Here is a 22,986-nt window from a genome sequence, read left to right on the forward strand (position 1 = left end):
TGGTTGCTCACTGGTTGAGCGTGGTGCTGACAACACCAAGCCAAGGGTTAAGATCCCCTTAGCGGTCATCTTTAAAAAAAAAAAAAAAAAAATTCTGATCGCTTAGGATCCACTAATCGGTTGTGACCCATATTTTGAAAAATTGCTACACCGTGGCACCGTGATTGAGTGGGCGGGCACCATGATTGAGTGGGCAGGCTGCGGAGTCAAATGGTCTACATTCAAATGGAAGTTCTTCCACTTAACAGCTGTGTGCCTCAGTCAGTTAAGTAACATTTCCGAGCCTTAAGGTCTTCTACTGTAAAACAGGGATAAGCTACATCATATGATTTTTGTGGGAATGAGTAAGCACTCAAATGTTAGAATCATCATTTTTATTAGGCTGATTCTGGGATCAAGAAAGCTTCTAAGGCTTCCAAAATTGTTCGGCCCAGTATCTCAAGAATATTAATCATCCCATACATTTGTTAATCATCCCATACATTTGTGTAGCAAAGCTCCCCTGGCTAAAAGCCTTCATCTGTTTCCCATCACCTTTGCACATTGCACATGAATACTTGGCCCGCTGAATATGGCACCTATGGCCAGTGCAGTCTGGACCGTGCAGAAAGGGAAAGGGGGAAGAGTGAAGTGTGAGTGGTCAGGCATGGGAATTAGAACATCTCTATCCTAATTTCTCCACCTGAAAAACAGAGGGGAAACATATATATAGAAAGATAGATAGATAGATACAGATTTTTTTTTTTTTTTTGGTGGCTGGCTGGTACCGAGGAGGAAATATTTCTGTTGTGTGTTCCTGATTGACCTTAGGGGAGGTGGCCACTCTTACTTTGGAAATTTAGTTGTATTTCCATCCCTAGAACCAGGAGGAAAGCTCCAGAGTTCTAGTGGTCATGCTTTCAAGACTGAAATTCTAATATTCCAGAGACTGCCTATCCACTGCCAAATGTTCCCTGCATACTCTGGGCATCCTAGACAAAAAGGATGAAAACATTTCTTCTCAGATTGAAATGCCAAGCTAAACTTGTGATCTACGTCATTGGTTAGCCTACTTTAAGCACCACATCCATTTCAGTCCTTCCTGTATTTTCTTTCTCAGTCACCCTCACTCTAATTCTCAACACCCTGGCAATTATATAATCCTGGCAAATTTATCCACTAAATATTTGTTATCCTCACTTTGATATCCCAACTACCTGTCGACTGTCATGTAAGCCCTATTTTATAGTCTGACATTGTTCAACTGATCTTGCTTTTACTTGAGTCTTCCTTAGTGTGCCACACTGTATCAGAGTAATCACCCTAAAATGCAAATATGTCCCTTGCACTCTTAAAATCCTTTAAGAACTCCATGACATCCTAGGATCAATTATAAGCTCCCTCATGTGGCATAGAAGATCTTTCATGTTCTGGTCCAGCAACCTCTGCAGGCCTGCATTTTACACTCTACCTGTACTAGCTGCTTATGATTTCTCAGAATTTCCCAGCCTTTGTGTCTGTGCTCTTGTGATGTCTTCAGGGCAGTTCCTTCTATCAAGATTTAGATCAGCTATGCTTTCTTACAGGACACTACCCTCGACTTCTCCCCTCTTCCAACTACCCTCGGCCAGTGTCTCCTCTATATTAATCTAGAATGCTCTGCTTATCTCTATCATGATATTTACCACTTAGTTCTGAAATTGTCTTTTTATACATTTATCTCTTCAACTTTTGCTGTGGGGTATGTGTCTAGTGGGAATCCAAGAAATGTTTATTGGGGCCGGCCCTGTGGCACACTTGGGAGAGTGCAGTGCTGGGAGCGCAGCGGCGCTCCCACCGCGGGTTCGGATCCTATATAGGAATGGCCGGTGTGCTCACTGGCTGAGCGCGGTGCGGGCGACACCACACCAAGGGTTGTGATCCCCTTACTGGTCACGAAAAAGACAAAAAAAAAAAAAAAAAAAAGAAAGAAAGAAATGTTTATTGAATTTAACTAAATTGATTTTGATCGTTTAAAACTTCCAGTAGTGCCAAGCTTTTTCTTGCATCAGGGTCTTTGCATAATTAGTTCTGTTTGGACTAATTTTCTCTGCACATTCTCCTTATTTCCTACATAACACACACATACTCCACTTTAAGATTATTTTTTGATTTTTTGGCAGCTGGCCAGTATGGGGATCTGAACCCTTGACCTTGGTGTTATAACACCTTGCTCTATGAAATCATTTTTGAAGGTAATCATTTTTGAAGATAGTGGTTAACAGCTCGGGCACTAATGTCAGAATGCCTAATTTAAGAAATGTAAAATAAGTGACCCTAGACAATTTGCTCCCTTTATGTGTGTGTGTAAACACCTTGTTCCTTATTTGTTAAATGGGCCTAATAACCAACCTTCCTTCCTTCCTTCCTTCCTTCCTTCCTCCCTCCCTCCCTCCCTCCCTCCCTCCCTCCTTCCTTCCTTCTTTCCTTCCAGGGATTATGGTATCTTCTTCACTATTGTATCCTGATACCTAGCATGGCATACAATCAGTGCTTAATAAATTTGTGTAATCTCAATGATTGAATAAATGATCATCCTTGCTTTAGAGTATCAACTGAAGACAAGTAGGGAATTGTGGCTGCTTAAAGCCCTATCAGTGGCCTTTTTAAATGAACAATTAACTTCCTAACCCTTGCATTCACTTGGCTACATAAGCAAGCAACTCTTTTTTTCCTTAGTCCAAATGAAAACATTTGGGTGAAAGTTAAATGTGTGAATTTGTGGGCTGGCCCATGGCTCACTTGGGAGAGTGTGGTGCTGACAGCACCAAGTCAAGGGTTAAGATCCCCTTACCAGTCATCTTTTAAAAAAATAAAAATAAATGTGTGGAGTTGTAAAAGAGCAAATTCTTTTTTTTTTTTTTTTTTTAAAAAGATGACCGGTAAGGGGATCTTAACCCTTGACTTGGTGTTGTCAGCACCACGCTCAGCCAGTGAGCGAACCGGCCATCCCTATATGGGATCCGAACCCGGGGCCTTGGTGTTATCAGCACCGCACTCTACCGAGTGAGCCACGGGCCGGCCCCAGTGACATTTGTTAAAGATGGTAAGGCAGACTTTATTTAAGGGGGGCCAAGACAGTAGGTATAGGGATTGCTGCAGTGGGGTCTTGCAGTGGGAGAGGGAGATTGGGCACAATTCAAACCCCAACAAGTAGGACAAGCAGGAGGATTATAACCAAGAAGAAGGGTGGAGGTTAGTGGACAGAAAATTAGTAAGAGGAAACATTAGGGGTAAAGGAGTTTCTGGCTAAATGGGCTTGATGGGATTATTGTTGAAGGCAGGCTAAGGTAAAGTATACTGCGGGTGGTCAGATACCAAGGGTGGGGTATTTTCACTAAACTGACTTAGCAGGATTCTTGCTCAAAATGGATTCTACAAGGACAAAAAGGGGAGCTTAAGATTAGGCCTAGTCAGAAAGAACTCAGGAGGCTGACTCAAGTGTGCTCAAAGGAGAAAGAATCTTTATCAGAGTCATTCTTGGACTTTTAGTGCAGGAACATGGGCTCTTATGTACTTCATTTAGAACTGAGAGTATCATATCTAGGATTGACCAAGAAGTTGTTGGAATAAAAAAGATCAGGTTAAGGTGAACTTGCTCTACAGATAACAGTCTTAGGATGATGCATTATGAGAACAAAATGACAAGCAACATCAAAATAACAAGTGATGTAGACAACTATTTAAGCAGGTTAAAACTTCAATGGTGATCATGAAACTTATTTTTTGTGAAAACCTTAGCTTCTCCCAGCGTAATGAAATTAGTGGTGTAGACAGACAAGAAGAAAGGACAACTTTTCATTTTTTAGCAGCAAAAAAGTAAAGCTCTGAAAAAAAAGACAAAAGTCTTTTTTTTGAAAAATCAGCTTCCCTAAGTTACAGATTTTTTTAAATCACAAAATTTTTAACAAAATATGTCTTTTAGCAACAACAACAAAAAAATAAGTCAATGAGTACAGGGGTGAGAATAGTTACACTAGAAAGCATGGATTGAGAAAAGCTACCATGGCTGAGTATAGACAAGGTAGAAAGGATAGTAATAATAGGTTACTGAGTTCTCATTCTCTAATAATGGCCAGCCCAGTGTGTCATCAGGAGGCAGAGCACTGCAGCTTCTTTTTTTTTTTTTTTTTTAAAGAAGATGACTGGTAAGGGGATCTTAACCCTTGGCTTGGTGTTGTCTGCACCATGCTCAGCCAGTGAGCAAACTGGCCATCCCTATATAGAATCTGATCCCGAGTGAGCCACAGCCAGCCCTGCACTGCAAGTTCTGTTCACACTGCCAGAGCACTTAGAACCAGTAGAAATCATGGCCCTACCCAACCTGAGCACTGAACACTCAGGGGCTGCTCCTTTATTTTCCAACTCCAGAACGACTATCAATACTTTTGCTGGCCAATTGTATATGTGTTAAACATTTCCATTCATGTCCTGTACTTGTTTCTCTGCCTCATTTGTTGTTTGTCATATCCCATAGTCTTATAGCTTGGAAGTCATGACTTTGTGCAAAGCTGAAGCATAGGCAGCTGGTGATGGTTTAAGAGGAGGAAGAGGAGCAGTCCTCCTAGAGTAGGCTTTGGGTTCTGGCCTACAAGACTAGGGAATCAAGCTTCTGCATCTTCGTCCCCTTCTTGGGCAAAAACACTAGTAGTGCAGATTCCCTCCCTGGGCAAATGCCAGGTAGCTTTCTAGTAGTTCTGACTCACTCAGAGAACACAGACTCTTATCCTCACAACTCAGATGCCCTTTCCTATAGTTTTATATCCAGTGTTTTTCAAGTGTAGCCAGATGAAAAAGCAATACAGCAATTCTAGCTCTTTCAGACTTAATGAAACAGACTGAAGAACTGAGTGCTTTGGATAGAATTAATCCCCACTGTAATCGTTGAGGGTGGGAAATCCTATTATGGTAATTAAAAGGTGGGGCCTTGAAGAGATGACTAGATTGTAGGACCATGCTGTAGTGAATGGATTAACAACGGTGGTCAAGAGTGTGTTTCTGAGGGCTTTAAAAGAGGAGCACACGAGAGGTCAGTCTCTCTCTGCTCTGCTGTTTTCTGCCATGTGAGACCCCTGGGTCACTGTTACCACCACCAAGGCCTTCACCAGATATATTCCCTGGACTCTGGACTTCACAGCTTCTGAAACTGTAGGTGGTAAATTTTGTTTTCTTTATAAATCACCCAGTTCCAGGTGTTTTGTTATAAGCAACAGAAATGGACTCATATACTGAGGAAAGTCAAATATAGGAGGATGACGTGGAGGGGGGAGAAGCGAGGTGTATACTTACCACTTTTTGGTTCCCTTCATTATCGGTGAGCAGCCATTCAATATCCAGGGTGTCTTTTTCTGGGAGCCCCAGTTGATGGTGACAGGGCAAAGTGACCTTTTCCTCTGCCACTCTCTTGATCTCAGTGTGGGTCCCGAAGGTTCCAACACAGTAGGAAACTGGAAGAGGAAAACCTCTATTGAGTAATGCAGAAACTAGATGGCAATGTGTGGGGAGCAAATATTACAACAAATAATTATTAGATGTTCCTGTGGGTAAAGAACAGGTCAAGGTGTTGGTAGAATCCTAGACCAGAAGTACTAGAAGTCCTGGCCCCTTTATTAACTGAATTCATCACATTTTCTTTAACCCCCTGAATTACATCCTACTAGTGCCCATCTTTCCTACCTTACTGGGCTTCAGTGAACAATGAAATTACTTAGGTCAACTGTGTCTTTTGATCTTTCTGTCTCCTACTAGCAGAGGCTTCCAAAAGAACAATATTCATGGAAACTATGCTCTAAGTTGCCCAGCAACTCACGTTCTTAAAGTCAGAATTATAGACATTTGAAGCTGGAGAAAACCTTAGAGATAAATCTTATTTTGCAAATGAGATTCTTTAAATCTAGCAACACTTGTTGCTAACCAGGAGCATGCATTTAGGAGGATGAAAAGACAATTACACGAATATCGTAATATAAAGGGAAATCATTCATGATCAATGAGCTATGCTAATTTAGAGGAGAAAAATTGTAGGCAATTAATTATAGGGTCCAGGAAAAGCTTAAATCCTTTGAGGGTTTTGCAAATATTAGAAATATGTAAATCATCCAGCATAGTGTTTAGCAGATAGAGGCTCTGAATAAAAGGCAACTGATTGTATTATTAAGGAGGTGGTATTTGATATGGGCTTTGGAAAAATGGAATTCAGGTAGATAGAAATAGAGGATGAGGAAAGGTGTTGAGATATGGGTAGGGGAGATAACAGGCACAAGGGCACAGGATGGAAAGGGGGGGGAGTGAATGGTAATAAATAGCTCAGCTTGGCTGGTGTGAAGAATAAATGGGGAAAAGTAGTAATAAATTAGGCTGGATATACTGAGACATGCATTTGTGAAAGAGAAGTTAAATTTTTGCAATATCCAGGCAGAACAGTCCACCAGGCAACCCTGTGCTCTTTCCCTGACTGCAATGCCTGCCTTTCCACCATGGATGCGTTAGGGAAAGGCACAGCACCCTGGGCATTGCTTTATTTTTTCATTTTTCATTTCTCTCATGCCTCGTAAATAAATCTCTCAGAAATGCTCCTGTTCCATCAATTGTGCCTGGGCTAGACTGTCAGGTCCCTGAATGTTTTTGGTCATTCCACAAAAACATTGTATGTGAGAGAAGGAGAGGCAGGGACTGATGTCCTCCCCAGAACAAGCCACAGTATCACATCACAGGGTGGGTTTTCAGGTCACTCCTTAGAGACAGAGTGCCTTCTTAGAGACAGGTTACTCTTCTAGACCTCTTCATGAGCTCAGAAATGCCTCTGGGAACAAGTGAGTTGTTGTAGGGAGTTCCTGCTTCTCTGGGAGACACACATTTATCTCCCCAACTTCTACCTTCCATTCTCTTTAGTTTTGTGTCATGTGGTTCAAAATATGAAACAGCCTTTTCTATTCAAAACAAAATTCCAAGTTACCCCATGTAGATCTTCTCCCTCTGTCCATCCAATCTCCCTTTGGACAATAGGAATTTAGTTACACTTTTGTCTTTCTTTACCTCTAACTTTATCTTTTTCCAGGAATGGTATTCTTTCAGCAAATTTAGACTCTGCTATAGACTGAATGCTTGTATCCCCCCAAAATTCATATGTTGAAAGTCTAACCCCCAATGTGATGGCATTAGGAGGTAGGGTCTTTGAGAGGTGATTATGTCATCAGGGTAGGACCTTCATGAATGGGATAGTGCCCTTATGAAAGAGACACCAGAGAGCTGCCTCATCCCTTTTGCCATGTAAGGCCATAAAAGATGGTGTCTTGAACCAGGAAGCGAGCCCTCATCAGATTGAATCTGCTGGTGTCTTGATCTTGGATTTCCCAGCCTCCAGAACTGTGAAAAATAGATGTGTGTTTAAGCCACCCAGTCTACAGTAGTTTGTTATGGCAGTCTGAACTGGCTAAGACAGACTCCAAGCCTACCTTCTGTCTCTCAGTACCTGGCTAAGGCTTTAATCTTGCTGACTATTGATGACTGATGAATTGATATAAATGAAACATCACATGGATTCTAGGTATGATGTGCCTGGCATTTAAGGTGTGCTTTTGCTCTGGATCTTCCCTTATCTCTTTACACAGTAATAAAAAATGTCAACATGAGAAATGATCTCTTTCAAGCCAATCACAATGAAACACATTGGAAAAGATTCGCAACCTCCAGATTGGAACAGCCCCGAGTGCCAGGGCTTGTGTGAAATCCTCTCTCCTGGGGAGAACTCGCTCTGACACTTCAGAAGGGTTTTAAGAGCTAAAGACCAAGGATCATGACTAATAGAAACATATAAACTACTTCAAGTTCCCTGTTCATTTCCCAAAAATAATTAGCGGCAAATCTGTGGGAAGGAAAAGTGCCTTCAGAGAAATGAAATAAGAAGGAAGGAAGCAGGGGAGACTCTCATTCTACAGCAAGACTGATTGAGCTGAAACCACAGCAGAGGAAGAGCCCTAAGAGACATCTACCATAAGAGAGGCAGCAGGTGGGTTGCCAAGCCCTGTGGCAAAGAAAGGAGATGACAGGAATCTTTTGGGCCTAGGAAGAGGCCTTCAGGACCGACAAGTTAAGCCCTTGAAAGGTCTTACTGACATTCTCAAGAAGGTTTCTATTTTTTCTGTTTAGAACTTGAAACTGCAACGAGAGGGACCACCATTTAGTGAGCACTTCACTTGGTTTGACTACACATGAAGAACTCAACCCGTGAAGAAAAGATTATCATCCAAATTTATTGATGAAACTTAAAGAGGAGGTTGGTAACCCACCCAGGGTCACACAGTTAGGAAGCAACAGGGATCAGGCTTGCCCCAGATCTGTCTTGCTGCAAAGTTTGTGGTCTGACAGCCATGTTGGGCTGCTTGTGCCCTGTTTTATGTGGCTTCCAGGATGTCTGGCTCTCCCTAAGCTCCTTGAGCTTGAGTACCATTCATCACTACCTGCCCATGGCACTCTGCCCAGGGTCTCATACACTGTAGGTGTTCAATTAATATTTGTGGAATTGATTTGAATCTAACCCGCAAATTCATTTTACCAATGAGCAAACTGAGGCAGGCCAAGAGGTAAAAAAGTCAGCACAAGATCCTACAATTCATTTAGTAGCAGAAATAACTCATATAATAACCTATCCTTTCTTAATCTCTAAGTTTTCCAGCTATAGAGCAGCTGGAAAATTCACCAGTTTGTACTCTACTAAGCAAAGCTTATAAGCAGCAGCTCTGGCTTCTATCCCTGATCACTTTCCACTGGACACAACAATGCTCAAATGAAACCAGTGCCCTACACCCTAGGCAAAGCTAGAGAAGCCAGCACCAATTTGGTGCATAGAGTAGGCACTTATACATAGAATAAATAAATGCAAAGAATCAGCTATGAAAGTTGCCAAGGGCCGGCCCATGGCTCACTCGGTAGAGTGCGGTGCTGATAACACCAAGGCCCCGGGTTCGGATCCCATATAGGGATGGCCGGTTCGCTCACTGGCTGAGCGTGGTGCTGACAACACCAAGTCAAGGGTTAAGATCCCCTTACCGGTCATCTTTTAAAAAAGAAAAAAAAAGAAAGTTGCCAATTTATGCCACTAGAGGGAATCAAAGGCTCAGATTTGGTTAATGTCCTGAAAGGACCGGAACATAGTGGTGGGTGGTGTGCTTTGACAGAGTGCCAAGTTCTATTTATACCATATCCAAAATTAAATACATCAGTGTGGGGACGGCCCCTCAGTGAACACAAATGGCTTTACCAAGGCAGGAAGCCTCAATATAAGAGCGCAGGCACCTCTAGTCTTCTCTGAACCAACCTCCCCTGATTCTAGAAGGCCACTAGGATCCCTGCAGATATCTGAGGTTTCTCTGTATTTTTTTTTTTTTTAACCCACACGCCTGTTCTGTAGCCTAAGCAGACAGGGGCTTGGGCTCTGTGTTTAATTCCGAAGCTTGACAGTGCTCATGGGGGCTGTAGAGCGTATATCTGCTGACTGGTGGGTAAGATGTAAGGGGCAGTCCAGCCACCCTGTGGCCAGCCCTGGGTTCCCTAGGCATTGAGATTCATCTTTGTTAAGAAAGACCTTAGAGATCATCAATTTAACTTATGAGAAAATTGCAGCCCAGAGAATTGAAACATCAAATCACAAAGCTAGTCAGTGGCAGAACTGCAAGTAAGGGAATAGTTGCCACTGGGCTCCTGGGATTTTGTTGCAGCATTTGACTGTGGGGGAGGGTGCCGGACAGTGGCAGTGCCTCCTTGTGCACATGCAAAATGCCTTCATGGAAGCTGCAGGTTCTCCCTAAGTGAGGGATTTTGCATGCCACTCAGCACTTAACAAAGGACTTTTGGGAGCCTGGGAGAATTGCCTTCTTTGAGCCTTAGTGTTCTCATCTGCAGAATGGGAATCTTAAATAAGATACTGAAGTAAAGCACCTAGCACAGTGAAAGCACATAGGAATCTCCCCCTAAAATGTTAGCTTCCTTCCCTTGCTTGTCTCTACTAGAAGAAGTGGCTTTTTTCCAGATGACTGCTGCCTACATTCAGTTAAGATTAGTTTAAGGTATTACTCTCTAAAGGGTATTTACATTTTATTAAAGATTCTCCTGAGCCTTTAAGACCTTCCTCAAAGAGATGGAGCAGATACCTAGGATGCTGCATTTTAAAAATCGATTTCATATTTTCCTAACAGAATTCTTCCACTTCTCAAATACTTGCTGAATGCCTACAGGGCACAAGTTGCCCCTAAATCTGCATGCTTACTCTCCCCAAAGAACAGATCCTCCCGTGCTGCCATCATCAGCACAGGCACCCAGCATTTCCCAAGGTCCCACCTAGGTGAAGCCACAGTGTTTGTGCAGAGGTCAGGAACAGATGGGTTCATTTTTTTAGAATTGTTTTTTACCAGGCTGCGTAGACAGGTAGTTCACAAGTAACAATGTTAGAGAGCCATAGTAGGTTACTGTCTGGTGCCAAGTGTAGGAGCTGTGCCATGCACACTGTTTCGTGTACCGCAGAGCACCCACTATCGGCAGTTGAGGTGTGATGATTGCACTTTCCTCCATAGACACGGTATAGTCAACTGTTCACTTGCCTCAATGGGAAGAGAGTTTTCCTCTGTTTCGCTTTACACAGAATATTCTAGAAAGCCTCAGAAAAATTAAAATCATCAAATGTTGAAAAATAAAAGGGACAGGGCCGGCCTGTGGCTCACTCGGGAGAGTGTGGTGCTGACAACACCAAGCCAAGGGTTAAAATCCCCTTACTAGTCATCTTTTAAGAAAAAAAAAAAAAAAGAAAGAAAGAAAGAAAAATAAAAGGGACTTTGGAAATTTTTGAATCCTGTCTCATTTTATCTTTTTCCTTGGATTTTCTTTTTTTTTTCGGTGTCTGGGCAGTTCAGGGATCAAACCCTGGACCTTTGTGTTATCAGCACGACACTTTAACCAACTGAGCTAACTGGCCAGCCCCTCTCTCATTTTATAGATCAAGAAACTGAAGCTTAGAAAGAAGTGACTCACCCAAAGCCTCCTTATTTATAGATACATATAATTCTGTAGGGGTGAGTGGGGATGTGTGTGTGTGTGTGTGTGTGTGTGTGTGTGTGTGTGTGTGTGTGTGTGTATGCACGCGCATGTGCCTTCCAGACTGTTTCTGGAATGCTGTATGCAATTCAAGAGATAGCATGATGCAATAAAAAGAACATGAGCTTAGATTGAGGTAGACCTGGATTTAAGTAGTGGCTGTAAGACCAATTAATTTCCTTACTGCTCTGGGCCCTTTTCTTCTCTGTAGAATGAAAATAAAAATGTCAACCTTGAAAGGTTATTGTAGGGATTATATTTGATGTAGGTAAAATGTCTAGCAGTGATACATGGTATATAGTACACGGTCAACAAATGGCAATTATTAATAATGGTACACACTGCATTTCGAAAGATAAGGAAAACCAGAAAACACACGAAGGAGGTGAACTGGGACTGTGAGGAGTTTGGAAGTCATTTTCCTTGATAACTGTTAGTATTTGGCCATATTTGCTTTATCTCTCTCTTTCTGTATTTTTTTTTTTTTTGCTGCATTAGTTGAAAGTACATTGCAAATGACATGACACTTTTTACCTCTAAATGTTGCAGCAAGCATCTCCAAAAGATAAAGATGTTCTTTCCCACAAATGCAACATCATTAGCAGTTCTAAGAAAATTAATAACACTGCATGGAAAATCATTTCTGGCAAGAGTTATTAAGGAAAACTCCAATAAGTGGGATGGAGGTAGTTCTGGAAAGATAGACATGTTTCTCCTGCACTGAACTGAGGGAAGGAAAACATTCCAGGTGAAGGGAGCACCTTGGACAAACTGCAGCACCTCTCCTCTCCTGTCAGCCTCCCTCAAGTTCCCCCCCATGAACTAGTGAAGTTCCTCTTCTATATATTTTGCTTTCCTAGCCCAACCCCAGAATCTCTCCAGCTACCTCCCTCCATGAGGGTCCTCAGAAGAAGAAACCACATTCAGTATGAGCTGCTAAATGCCTGATACATTTCCATGTCTTCTCAAATATAGTCATGGACTACATAATGACGTTTTGGACACATATATGATGGTGGTCGGAGCAATAGGCTATACCATACAGCCTAGGTGTGTAGTAGGCTCTACCATTTAAGTTTCTGTAAGTCCACCCTATGATATTCGCACAATGATGAAATCACCTAATGGCATGTTTCTCAGAAGATATCCCCATCATAAAAGCGATGCATGATGGTACAAACATATATTTGATATTTAGACAAAGCCTAAATAAAGCTAAAGGAATGAAGCTTACAAATTATCAGTGGAATTGCAGACACCTGGGAATCAGTATGGTGCCTTGTTGTTTTTCCTCCCAAGGGGGTGAGTTTTGTTCCTGGAGTCCCTAAATTTAGTAGTATGGATACAAGGACCAAGGTGGCAGCCTGATGTGCGTGCTCCAGTCAGGAGAAGTGGGCAGATATTGAGCTTCCTTCCTCCTTCTCAGTCTGTGGATTGGTTTTAGAGGAAGAGAAGGATAGGGAAAAAAAAAGAAGGAGGAAGGGAAGAGGAAGATGCGGGGGATGAGAAGAGGAGAAGAGGGAAAGGGGAGAGCCTGACACTGATGAGGATAGCTGGAGAAGTTTTCATACTAAACACAGGCTCATTCAAAATGATCTTCTCATCTCTCTTGCCCTCTGTGAAAAACTCTAAATATGTACTTTACATCTATTTATCCACATTAAAAATTTACATTGAGCTCTTTGCCTATCAGGTACGGTGCTGGGAATACAAAGATGGTAACAGTCTCTCCTCCTCCCCGAAACCCTTGGGAAGCTGATGGTTAATAACACCTTACGTTAATTTAACAATGAATAACTCACTCAGCTCATTCAAATGCATTATCTCATGTAAGCCCCATGACTACACAGTGAGCTAATAAGTATCAGCTCTGTTTTAGAGAAGGGAAAACAGGACCACACAGATGAGGCCACACGGCTGATGGGTGGCTCTGTGGAGACATAGACCACCTCCATGTTTTATTCTTTTTTCTTTCCCTTACCAAAGGTCATTGTATTTACATTGGAATTGGCAGATTGGAAACACAGAGATCATGTTTATTAAATGTGGATGACACAGAGATGGGTAGCAGAGCTGATCTGATTAAACATGCATGAAATATATAATTATCTTGCTAGCTGAGATCCTGAGCCAAAAGCAAGAAGAAATTGAATACAGACAAATGTTAAAAGTTACAGCTAGACACAAGTACAGGGTGGGAAAACTCTGGAGGACCCGGGGGACTACAGAATTTATATTGACCCTAATGTGATGCGGCTGCTGAAAAAGCTGACTGATTCTGGAGCTGTGCTTAGAGGTGTGAGGTCCCCAGCATGGGGAGTAACAGCTCCATTTACTTCACACTAGTCAAACTAGCACATCTAGAGCATCTGTGTTCAGTTCTAGATGCTGAAAACTGGGAGGGACATTGACAAAGAGTTAGCTTTCAGAGGGTTGTGACCAGGAAATGATGGGGTTTGGAAAACATGTCACATGGGGAATAGTTGACACATTTGTAGGTGAATAAGTTAGGAGGATGGAAGACAAAGGGGCAGCATGGTAGCCACCCTCCAACATCTCAAAGGCTACAAAATAGGTAAAGGCTTATTGGGTTTTGTTCCATAGGGAAGAATTAGGTCCAGGTGGCATAATAGGTTCAACCATAAAATGACTGACTGGGAGATCTCCAATACCTCTTTCCAGTCTGAATTTATGTGATTTCTCTTACAAAAGACTTATGCCATTTGGGCTTAAACTGATAATAGACTATGTAACAGTCTAGTCTGATAGGAGAAAGAGCAGTATCATTCAATGAATTTTCCACTACCTGAGCCATTCAAGTGAGGGGTATGTCAGGGGCTGTGAAAGGGATCCTTACATGTGGATGTTGAACTCAATAAAAGTCCTTTCTAACTATAATATTCTATGAAATATTTGAGTGCTTAGTATATTCAAGGCACTGTCCTAGTTGAATGTGATGCAAAGAATAAAACACACATGTACACTATTGTCTGTCAGTGTATTTTTTCACCATCAGTTAGCTCTTACGCAATTCATACAAAGGGTCTAGTTTTGTCCCATTGTTAACAAGACTTTTAAAGGTTGTTGAAGGGCTCTTTGAAAGAACTAAAAGGAACTGGCCCATGCAACTATACCAGTTCTTTCCTATCTGTGGAAGTTTTAATCCACAAGGGGGCAGAATTTACTTAGAGGATTAGCCAATTTCTCATGTTTAAGATAGTTCCTATATTATAGGTAACAAAGATTAAAATTGACCAAAGAATTGTAGACTACCTTGGATTTAAGCTTGATAAGCACTTTGTTGCCATTTGTGGTTATTTGCTAAATTTATAACCATGTGCATTTAATTTTCAAGGACCATGGAAAAAATGGAAATCTGAGAAAATATGGTCAGGCATTTGAGAAGAAGTTTATCCAGGAAATAGAAACATAACACTATTTTAATAACTTATTAACTTATGGTCACTATTTTAATTTTTCCAACTCTAACAGGTGTTTACATTGCTTGTCTAAGACCAAAAAACTTGTTTTAATTGAAGAATTTAACATGAAACAAGCCAATTACTGAGATGCTGTGAAGTGTTGTCTTGAGGGAATTAATAAGAAAAGGCAGAGGAAAGTAACAAAAATCTGTCCCAGATGGTTTAGGGAGGCTAAGAAGTGAGCAATAGAGCTATTAAGGTCCAGTCAATCTTGAAGTTTAGTTTTTGTTCTAGGCCAGTAACTTACTGAGTCCTGGAATGCTCTGGCTGTGTGTAATCTGGAATCTTAAGCTTGGACAAGTCCACAGAAGATCACCTACATCATTATCTTGCCTTCAGGCCAATTTCCTATTTAAAATTTGTCTGCTGAAATGTATCAAATTGTTCATATTCTCTTATCACTGAGAAAATGAAATCACAGCAAAACCATTCCAAGATCTTGACAGGTCTGTTAGGAACCAATTTTTCTTATTATTATATATTATAAGATATTCAAGGATACTGTTTTTTTACAACAGTTCCTTAAACAAACACCTTATCCCCAGTGCTTCCAATTCTAGGTGCCACAAACTAACAGGTACATTGACAAAACAACTGGCATCCTGAGGGGAGTAACCAGGCGTGCATGTTTGTTAACAAATATGAGTGGCATTCCTGTGACATACTAGGTGGTGTGGGAATACACAAATGAATGACATTGTCTTTTATCTCTGAAGAGATAGCAATCTAGTAGAGAAACAAAACAGGCACCCAGCAAACCCAGGTCAAGGCAGTGAATGATCATTATTGTGTAAGGATCAGAAAGTGCTTTACGAATTCAGAGGAGGAAGATCACTAAGGTAATAAGGGATGGCTTCAAAGAAAAGGAAGTACTGAAGCTGGGCCTCGAAGAGAGTAGTTTGGAAGTTTAGCAGCTATAAATGATAGGCGATGACATTCTCAAGAGTCTGAGTGGCAGCCTGACTGCTTAGCAAGCTAGTTGCCAGGCTGACTTGGCATTTGGCAGATGGGAACATCACTATAAACCCTTTGTCCTGACAAGTTGTCAAAGTCTGGTGGTGGGAAGGAGGAGGGTTAGTAATATCACATACTCAGCATGTCTGTTGTACCACTGTCCTACAGACTGGAGGTTTTCTCTCTGGGAATGTTTTATCCTTATTTCTCCAGTAATAATTGTTAGGGGAAGGACACCAAGCTGGTTCACAAGGATCACCCTGCCACTCAGAAACACAGCAGTTACCCCTCAGAATTTTGTTCTCAGTAATATGCTCATATGTGTTCCATGAATCATATGTGTTCATGTTTACATACTCAGGACCATGGTCACACACTTCTCCAGAGACCCCTGCAAGCGTGCCTGTGCCAGTACACAAATCAGATGAGAATGAATGCTTTTGATTCCTGACTCTCAGAGAACTAGATCCCAAGCTAAACTGTTTCATTGACATATCTATTTATAGCCTCTGTCTCATTCCAAATGCTAGGTCGTTTTCAAAATCTAAATCTTTTATTACCTTTGGCACAGAGATTTGAACAGAGAGGGGAAATTAAAAATAGGCACAGACTTAATAGCAAGAGGGCAATAGTCAATTGTTAGGGGTCCATAGAAATGAATAGTTGAGATTACGCTCATAATTGAAATCCACTGATAAATTGAAGCCTCAATGCAGCCTTTACCTCTATCCTTCCCTCTCCACCTTCCTATCAGAGCTAAGAACAAAGAGAAGATGACTGGTTTGAACTTCCTCTCTTTCTCCCCTCAGTCACTCTTTCTAAGGAGGGACAGAAGAGCCATGAAACAAACAAAAAGAATTGAGAGAGCTGCATTTTCTACTCAAAGGCAAATCACCTGCTACATGATAAAAATGATGGCACAAATTTGCCTTTCTATATACAGAGGCTTCTCAACTTCAGTGGGGTTACATATCAACAAAGCCATTATAAGTTGAAAATATGGTAAGCCAAAAATGCATTTAATACACCTAACCTACTGAACATCATAGCTTAGCTTAACCTACCTTAAACATGCTCAGAACACCTACATTAGCCTACCGTTGGGCAAAATCATCTAGCACAAAGCCTATTTTATAATAAAGTGTTGCATATCTCATGTAATTGAATGCTGCACTGAAAGTGAAATACAGAATTGTTGTATGGGTACTAGAACTACAGTTTCTACTGAATGCATATAGTTTTTGCACCATCACAAGGTCAAAAAAATTTTAAGTTGAACCATCCTAAATCAGGGACTGTCCGTACTTTAAACCCCTCATATGAAACATATCTATCACATAGTTACTAAGGAGTAAGAGCCACAATTCTAATCCAGCCATTTTAACTCTAGGACCCATATCCTTAACAGTATATTATACTGTCTGCCAGTATATATATTTAACAAAAAATTTATTGCTCCCTTCAAAGCTCTTCATTGTCTTCTTTTCTACTCTTGGTCATATACAAAAATGTTTCTCAATCTTTACTTATGCTCCCATTTTTAACATATATAAACTCATATTCTTTTTACTATTATTTGGAATAGATTATATATTGTGATTAAACAATGTCATTTTAGATTAGGCTTTCAAAAATTACACATGATGAATCATGGTGTAATGCTGATCAAAAAAGGTAGACACAGGGCCTAGACACAGGGCCGGCCTGGTGGCACACTGCTACAGTGCGCCGCTTGGGAAGTGCGGTGGCGCTCCCGCCGAGGGCTCGGATCCCACATACAGACCGGCCGCTCACTGGCTGAGCGAGGTGCGGGAGCAACACCGAGGGTTGCGATCCCGTAGCCGGTCCCGGTCTGGTATGGGCGCGACACTGAGGGTTGCGATCCGTTGCCGGTCACGAAAAAAGACAAAAAGGAAAAAAAAAAACAAAGAACAAAAAAGGTAGACACAAAAGAGTACACTCTATAATTCCAATTATATAAGGTACAGAAACAGAAAAAAACTAATCGGCTATTAGAAGTCTAGGTAGTGGTTACTCTTGGAGGAAGGGGTTATGAGTATAAGGGAACGTGGGGAGGCTTGTAAAGTGCTGGTTATGTTCTATATCTTGATTTGGGTGCTTGTTACTTGAGTGTTCATTTTGTGAAATTCATTAAGCTGTATATTTATGATTGTACACTTTTCTGTATGTATATTCTTTTTATTATCTATTGCTGCGTAACAAATTGTCTGAAAACTTAGCAGCTCAAAATAACAAACATATATTATTTCATGGCTTCCAAGGGTTAGGAATCTGGGCATGTGTGGGTTAGCTGGGTATCTCTGGCTCAGGGTCTCTCATAAGGTACAAACTGTTTGCTGGGGCATGGTCTCATCTTAAGGCTCGACTGAGGTTGGGGCAGATCCACTTCTAAGCTCACTCCTGTGGTTGTTGGCAGGTCTCAATCCTTCACAACACAGACCTCTCCACAGGGTTGCCTCACCACATGGCAGCTGACTTCTCCTAGGATGAGTAATTCAAGAAAGAGCACAAGAAAATGTCCAAGAAACTCAGAGGAGACATCTCATCACTGCTGCTACATTCTGTTTGTTATAAGCAAATTAATAATGTCCACCCACACTCGAGGAAGGAGAATACTAGGAGGCAGGAATCACTGGGTGCAATCTTAGAGGCCGCCTAACACATACTTTAATAAAAATCTTAAAAAGTTATATGTATAGTTTCTCTCCACTTGCAATGACAATCATTGTCTTAAAAATTAAAAGTGCTTTTAACAATTCACTAGTTTTTTGGTAACCACAACATTCCTCAAGAGAAGGATATGATGTGAGCTCTTTTTTCTGTTTTATAGAAATTCAATAATAAACTTGATATGAGCACTGTTATGTTTGCATAGCACTTTTCAGATTTCACAATTCTTTCCCATACATATTTTGAGTTTTGTTATGCAGAATAAGTGAGAACTGTAGTTTAGTGTTAGTTTATTTGATAATAGTCTGAAAATAGTAAAATGCTTCATAATATTAATAATCTAGAAATTTTTGAGTGCTTTCTATGTGTTGGTTACTACTGTATGCTAAGGGAAATACATATGTGTTTTTTTTTTTCATTCAATCAGAACAACCCTAAGAAGCAGGAATTTACCCCACTTAACAGAGCGAAATCTAAGACTCAGAGAGACTAAGTAATTTGTTAAGACCTCAGAGCCAAGGGCCGGCCCGTGGCTCACTCGGGAGAGTGTGGTGCTGATAACACCAAGGCCCCGGGTTCAGATCCCACATAGGGATGGCCGGTTGCTCGCTGGCTGAGCGTGGTGCTGACAACACCAAGTCAAGGGGTAAGATCCCCTTACCGGTCATCTTTTAAAAAAATGAGTGCTTTCTATGTGTTGGTTACTACTGTATGCTAAGGGAAATACATATGTGTTTTTTTTTTTCATTCAATCAGAACAACCCTAAGAAGCAGGAATTTACCCCACTTAACAGAGCGAAATCTAAGACTCAGAGAGACTAAGTAATTTGTTAAGACCTCAGAGCCAAGGGCCGGCCCGTGGCTCACTCGGGAGAGTGTGGTGCTGATAACACCAAGGCCCCGGGTTCAGATCCCACATAGGGATGGCCGGTTGCTCGCTGGCTGAGCGTGGTGCTGACAACACCAAGTCAAGGGTTAAGATCCCCTTACCGGTCATCATTAAAAAAAAAAAAAAAAGACCTCAGAGCCAATAACTGGTAGAGCCAAAATTTCAACTCAAACATTCTGACTTCAGATCCTCCATACTCTACAAATGATGTAAACAATAATGCTGTTCATATAACTCTGGTAATATATATTCTTCTGAAATTTGTCATGGGGAAGTTTTTACAAAAGGTGTGCCATCGTGATCTCAGGGGTAAAAAAGGAGTTATCATCAAAGATTATGTCAGGTAGAATATGAAAGACAGTAATTAACTCCCCATACGGCGCTTGTGTACATTAAGGAATGTGGTAGTCTTTCTCCAAGAGGCTGATACTACTAACATGATCGTTTGGGAGAAATGTTTGCAATATATTCTTACAAATATGTTCATGAAAAGTTGACCATATGCATCATACCATTCATTTAATACAGACTTTTTTTTTTTGGCAGCTGGCCAGTACGAGGATCCAAACTCTTTGCCTTGGTGTTACAACACTACACTCTAACCAACTGAACTAACCAGCCAGCCCAGTACAGATATTTTAAAACAACTTATACATAACTAGTGTATTAGATAAATTCTTTTTTTTTTTTTACTCACCACTATACTATCAAGGATAGATAAATTCTTAAAGACTACAAAAAACTTTAATATCCTTCTTATATCAAGTATTCTAGCAGAACTATAATCAGAGTTAGCTCATGCTTCACAAGGAAAATCTCAGAGCTTCTTTCTTCCCAGAAACAGATAATGGAGATTAAAAATCTGGACCTTGATCTGTATGGTTCTTAATAATGGTATGCAGATAAATGGGCTAACCCAGACTTCAGCTTCTCACATTAAGGTGGCAAGAATAGACCCAGCATTGCAATTTGGCTCTCTACACCCAGTGTATATCCCTGCAGAAAATGTCAAGTCCCAGCAAGGGAGGATTTGTAATGCCAAGTAATTTCCCCTAACTTTCCTTTCTTCCTGTCACTCACCCACACCCAAATGACTCAAATGGCTGCTTCACACTTATTTCTTCATTCACTCACTCATGTATTTATTCAGATGATCTAACTGTGAGTCTTGAGCTTGTCTTGCCAGGGAATTGTCTCCCAGATGATCTTTGCATTTTCATCAGAGCAGCAAACCAGTTCTGGCTGACCTCCCTTCCCACAGACTCCGTGTATTTCGTGCTTGCGGTAATGGGTCAGCAAGGAACAAGAAATCACCCAAGTGCTTTATTATCTAAGATGAGTGATTCCCAAATCTAGTCAATTATTAGCATCCATTAAAAAGCTTTAAAAAACGTGTTTGAATAATGTAATGTAAGCATATGGGAAATACTCCAACAGAACAAAATGTATATGTCTCTTTCCCATGCCTGGCCCTCAGTTCCCCTCCTACAGGTAACTCTTGTTACCAGTTTGTGCACTCAAATTTCAGAAGGCATTGCTCCATTGACTTCTAGCTTCCAGAGTTACTACTGAGAAGTGTGATGCCATTTTTAATTCCAGTCTTTCGTAAGTGACCTTTTTTTTCTGGAAGTTTTTAGAGTCTTATGTTCATCCCTGGAGTTGTACAATTTTATTATAATGGATTTTGGTGTTGGTCTTTTTTTTTTTCCCATTCATTTATTGTGATAGGCCATTTAGTCAGAAGACTCATTTCATTTAAGTGTCAGGAAATGTTGTACTATTTAAAAATAATTTTTCCCATTTTCTTTTCTTCTCTGTACACCTGTTGTTCAGATGTTGGACCTCCTGGATTGATCCTCTGATTTTCTTATCTTTTCTCTCATGTTGTTCTAACAGTTTTATCAAGGAATCTTTTGAGAGGCATTATATGGTAATTAAAATCAGCAATTCAAATACCAGATACATTCCTTTCTTGTATAACCTTTAGCAAGTTCTTCATCCTCTCTGTGTCTCAGTTTTCTCATCTATAAAATGGGGAAAATAATTTTACCCAACTCTTGGGCATTAAATAAGGATTAAAACATGTTATGAGAATTAGGTTAGTTTTAATACATGCCTGAGACATAGTAAATGTTCAATAAATATTGCCATTATATCACTGTTACTATCTGTTCCTTTTATATAACATCCTATTCTTATTTTATGGACACAAAGTCTTCCTTTATGTCTCTCAGGATATTGTTTATAGGGTTCCTTGCATAGTCTCTGTTTCTTTTTGTTTTTCTCTTACTTTTCTCAAATGTATCATGTTAGATAGAGAGATAATAAAAAGCTGTTTGGGAATGCTGTGAATGAACAGGGCTTCTTGCACAGTGGGCTTCTCCGTAGTCTTTTTCGTTGAGGAATTCCCAAAGGTCAGTGTCTATAGGCTTTTTCTCTGAAACTGTTCCATTTCTGCAGAGAAGAATTCTTAAATCACCTGTCTGTCAGTGGGAGGTGGGTAATGGCTGCCAGTGTTCTCTGAGCTAGACAGGTGAGAGGGGGTAGGGGAGTCCCATTCGGGACGCAAATAGAACAGCCTGACTTTATGTACAATTTGGCTCTTCTCCTGCCTTTTGCTGCGGCTGATGTCTCTGAGTCTGGTTCTCCCAAACTTCCCTTCTCCTGGGATCACAGAGAGTCAGGACCTCTCTGTGAAGGGTGCAGAAGGAGAAACTTAGATATCTAATTACTTTCTAAAACAAACAAATTTTCACGTGATCCCCCAGCTTTAAGCCCCATGCTCAACCTTTTGCTGTACCTATGTAGCTTCCAATACTTGAGCCTTTTAATGAACTGGCTTGCCCGCCATAAGCACTGGGGTTTCAGCCACTGTGTTTGGTAAGTCAGTTGCCTCTCCCCTATCAACTCTCATGAACCAACATCTGCTCATTTCTCTTTCACCTTTATTTCCTTCCTCATTCTCTTATTCTTGTGAATTGACACTCATTTTATTCCTTTACTTTCATCCTAGTGGGATTTGGGGAGAAACAGAGAAAAACAACTGGGTTCAATATACTGCATTACCTAAAATACCAGCAAATGATTTGGGGGGACAGATGTAGTCTTCTATACTGTAGACATTTTCTTTACTCTACTTTTGAGAACAACTGAAAACTTAATTATATCTATGGCTTTTATCCTCACATTTCCCCTGTTCAACAGATAGTCATCTTTGTAGGGTTGCAGTCTCTCAACTGCAGTACTGCTTGTGATAACTGCTGTCTAACCCTGGGCCACATAGGACAGTCCTTTGGGAAATGGAACAGCTTGTCCTCATACTCAGGATGCTCATGTTGAATACAGGGCAGTCACACTTCTGCTGGAAGGCATTTCTGTTGCAGCACCCTCTGCTCAGAAAAGAAAAGGCTTCTGTTTCCCAATAGACTCTCTCTTCTCCATAGAAACTTGCCTGAGAGAAAGGTCCCAGAGAAGTGTGAAAGTAAGTCTCATCAGGAATGAGAAAATTGCCAGTCATTTTGCTAATTTTGACCTACGAAACCCAAAGAGAAAAAGTGTGAGGGATTTGTTTTTTATTCTCTTGTGTTGTTGTTTCTCCTTCCTTCCCTTCTTTTTGTTCACCAGGCATGTTGTATTTAAGCTATTTTGGTTCAGAGTGGGGAAAATAAATCAAGGTTTTCAGAATACAAAAAGAAGTACAGAAATCATCACGCCTGATATAAATGAAGCCCTGTACTGCCCAGCAGAGCTCTTTCCTTCATCCTCATCTCTTTTGCTGCGTTTGCAGCTTGGAAACCCTACCAGACACTGAGGCCTTCCTAGGAAAAATATTTTAAATCTTTCATTTTCTCTGTGGCCTTTAAAAGC

The 22,986-nt window shown here is 40.9% G+C and overlaps 1 protein-coding gene across 1 annotated transcript in view; it reads right to left on the minus strand.

Moving 5' to 3' along the window:
* CLMP (CXADR-like membrane protein) overlaps positions 1-22,986 on the minus strand; it is a 96,704-nt gene that overhangs the window by 14,192 nt on the left and 59,526 nt on the right. Inside the window, exon 2 of the mRNA XM_008569217.1 lies at positions 5,308-5,465. Within this exon, the coding sequence (XP_008567439.1) occupies positions 5,308-5,465 (158 nt within the window). The remainder of the gene's footprint in view (positions 1-5,307; positions 5,466-22,986) is intronic.

Source organism: Galeopterus variegatus, unplaced genomic scaffold (genome assembly GCF_000696425.1).
Source record: "Galeopterus variegatus unplaced genomic scaffold, G_variegatus-3.0.2 Scaffold478, whole genome shotgun sequence".
NCBI classification, from domain to species: Eukaryota; Metazoa; Chordata; class Mammalia; order Dermoptera; family Cynocephalidae; genus Galeopterus; species Galeopterus variegatus.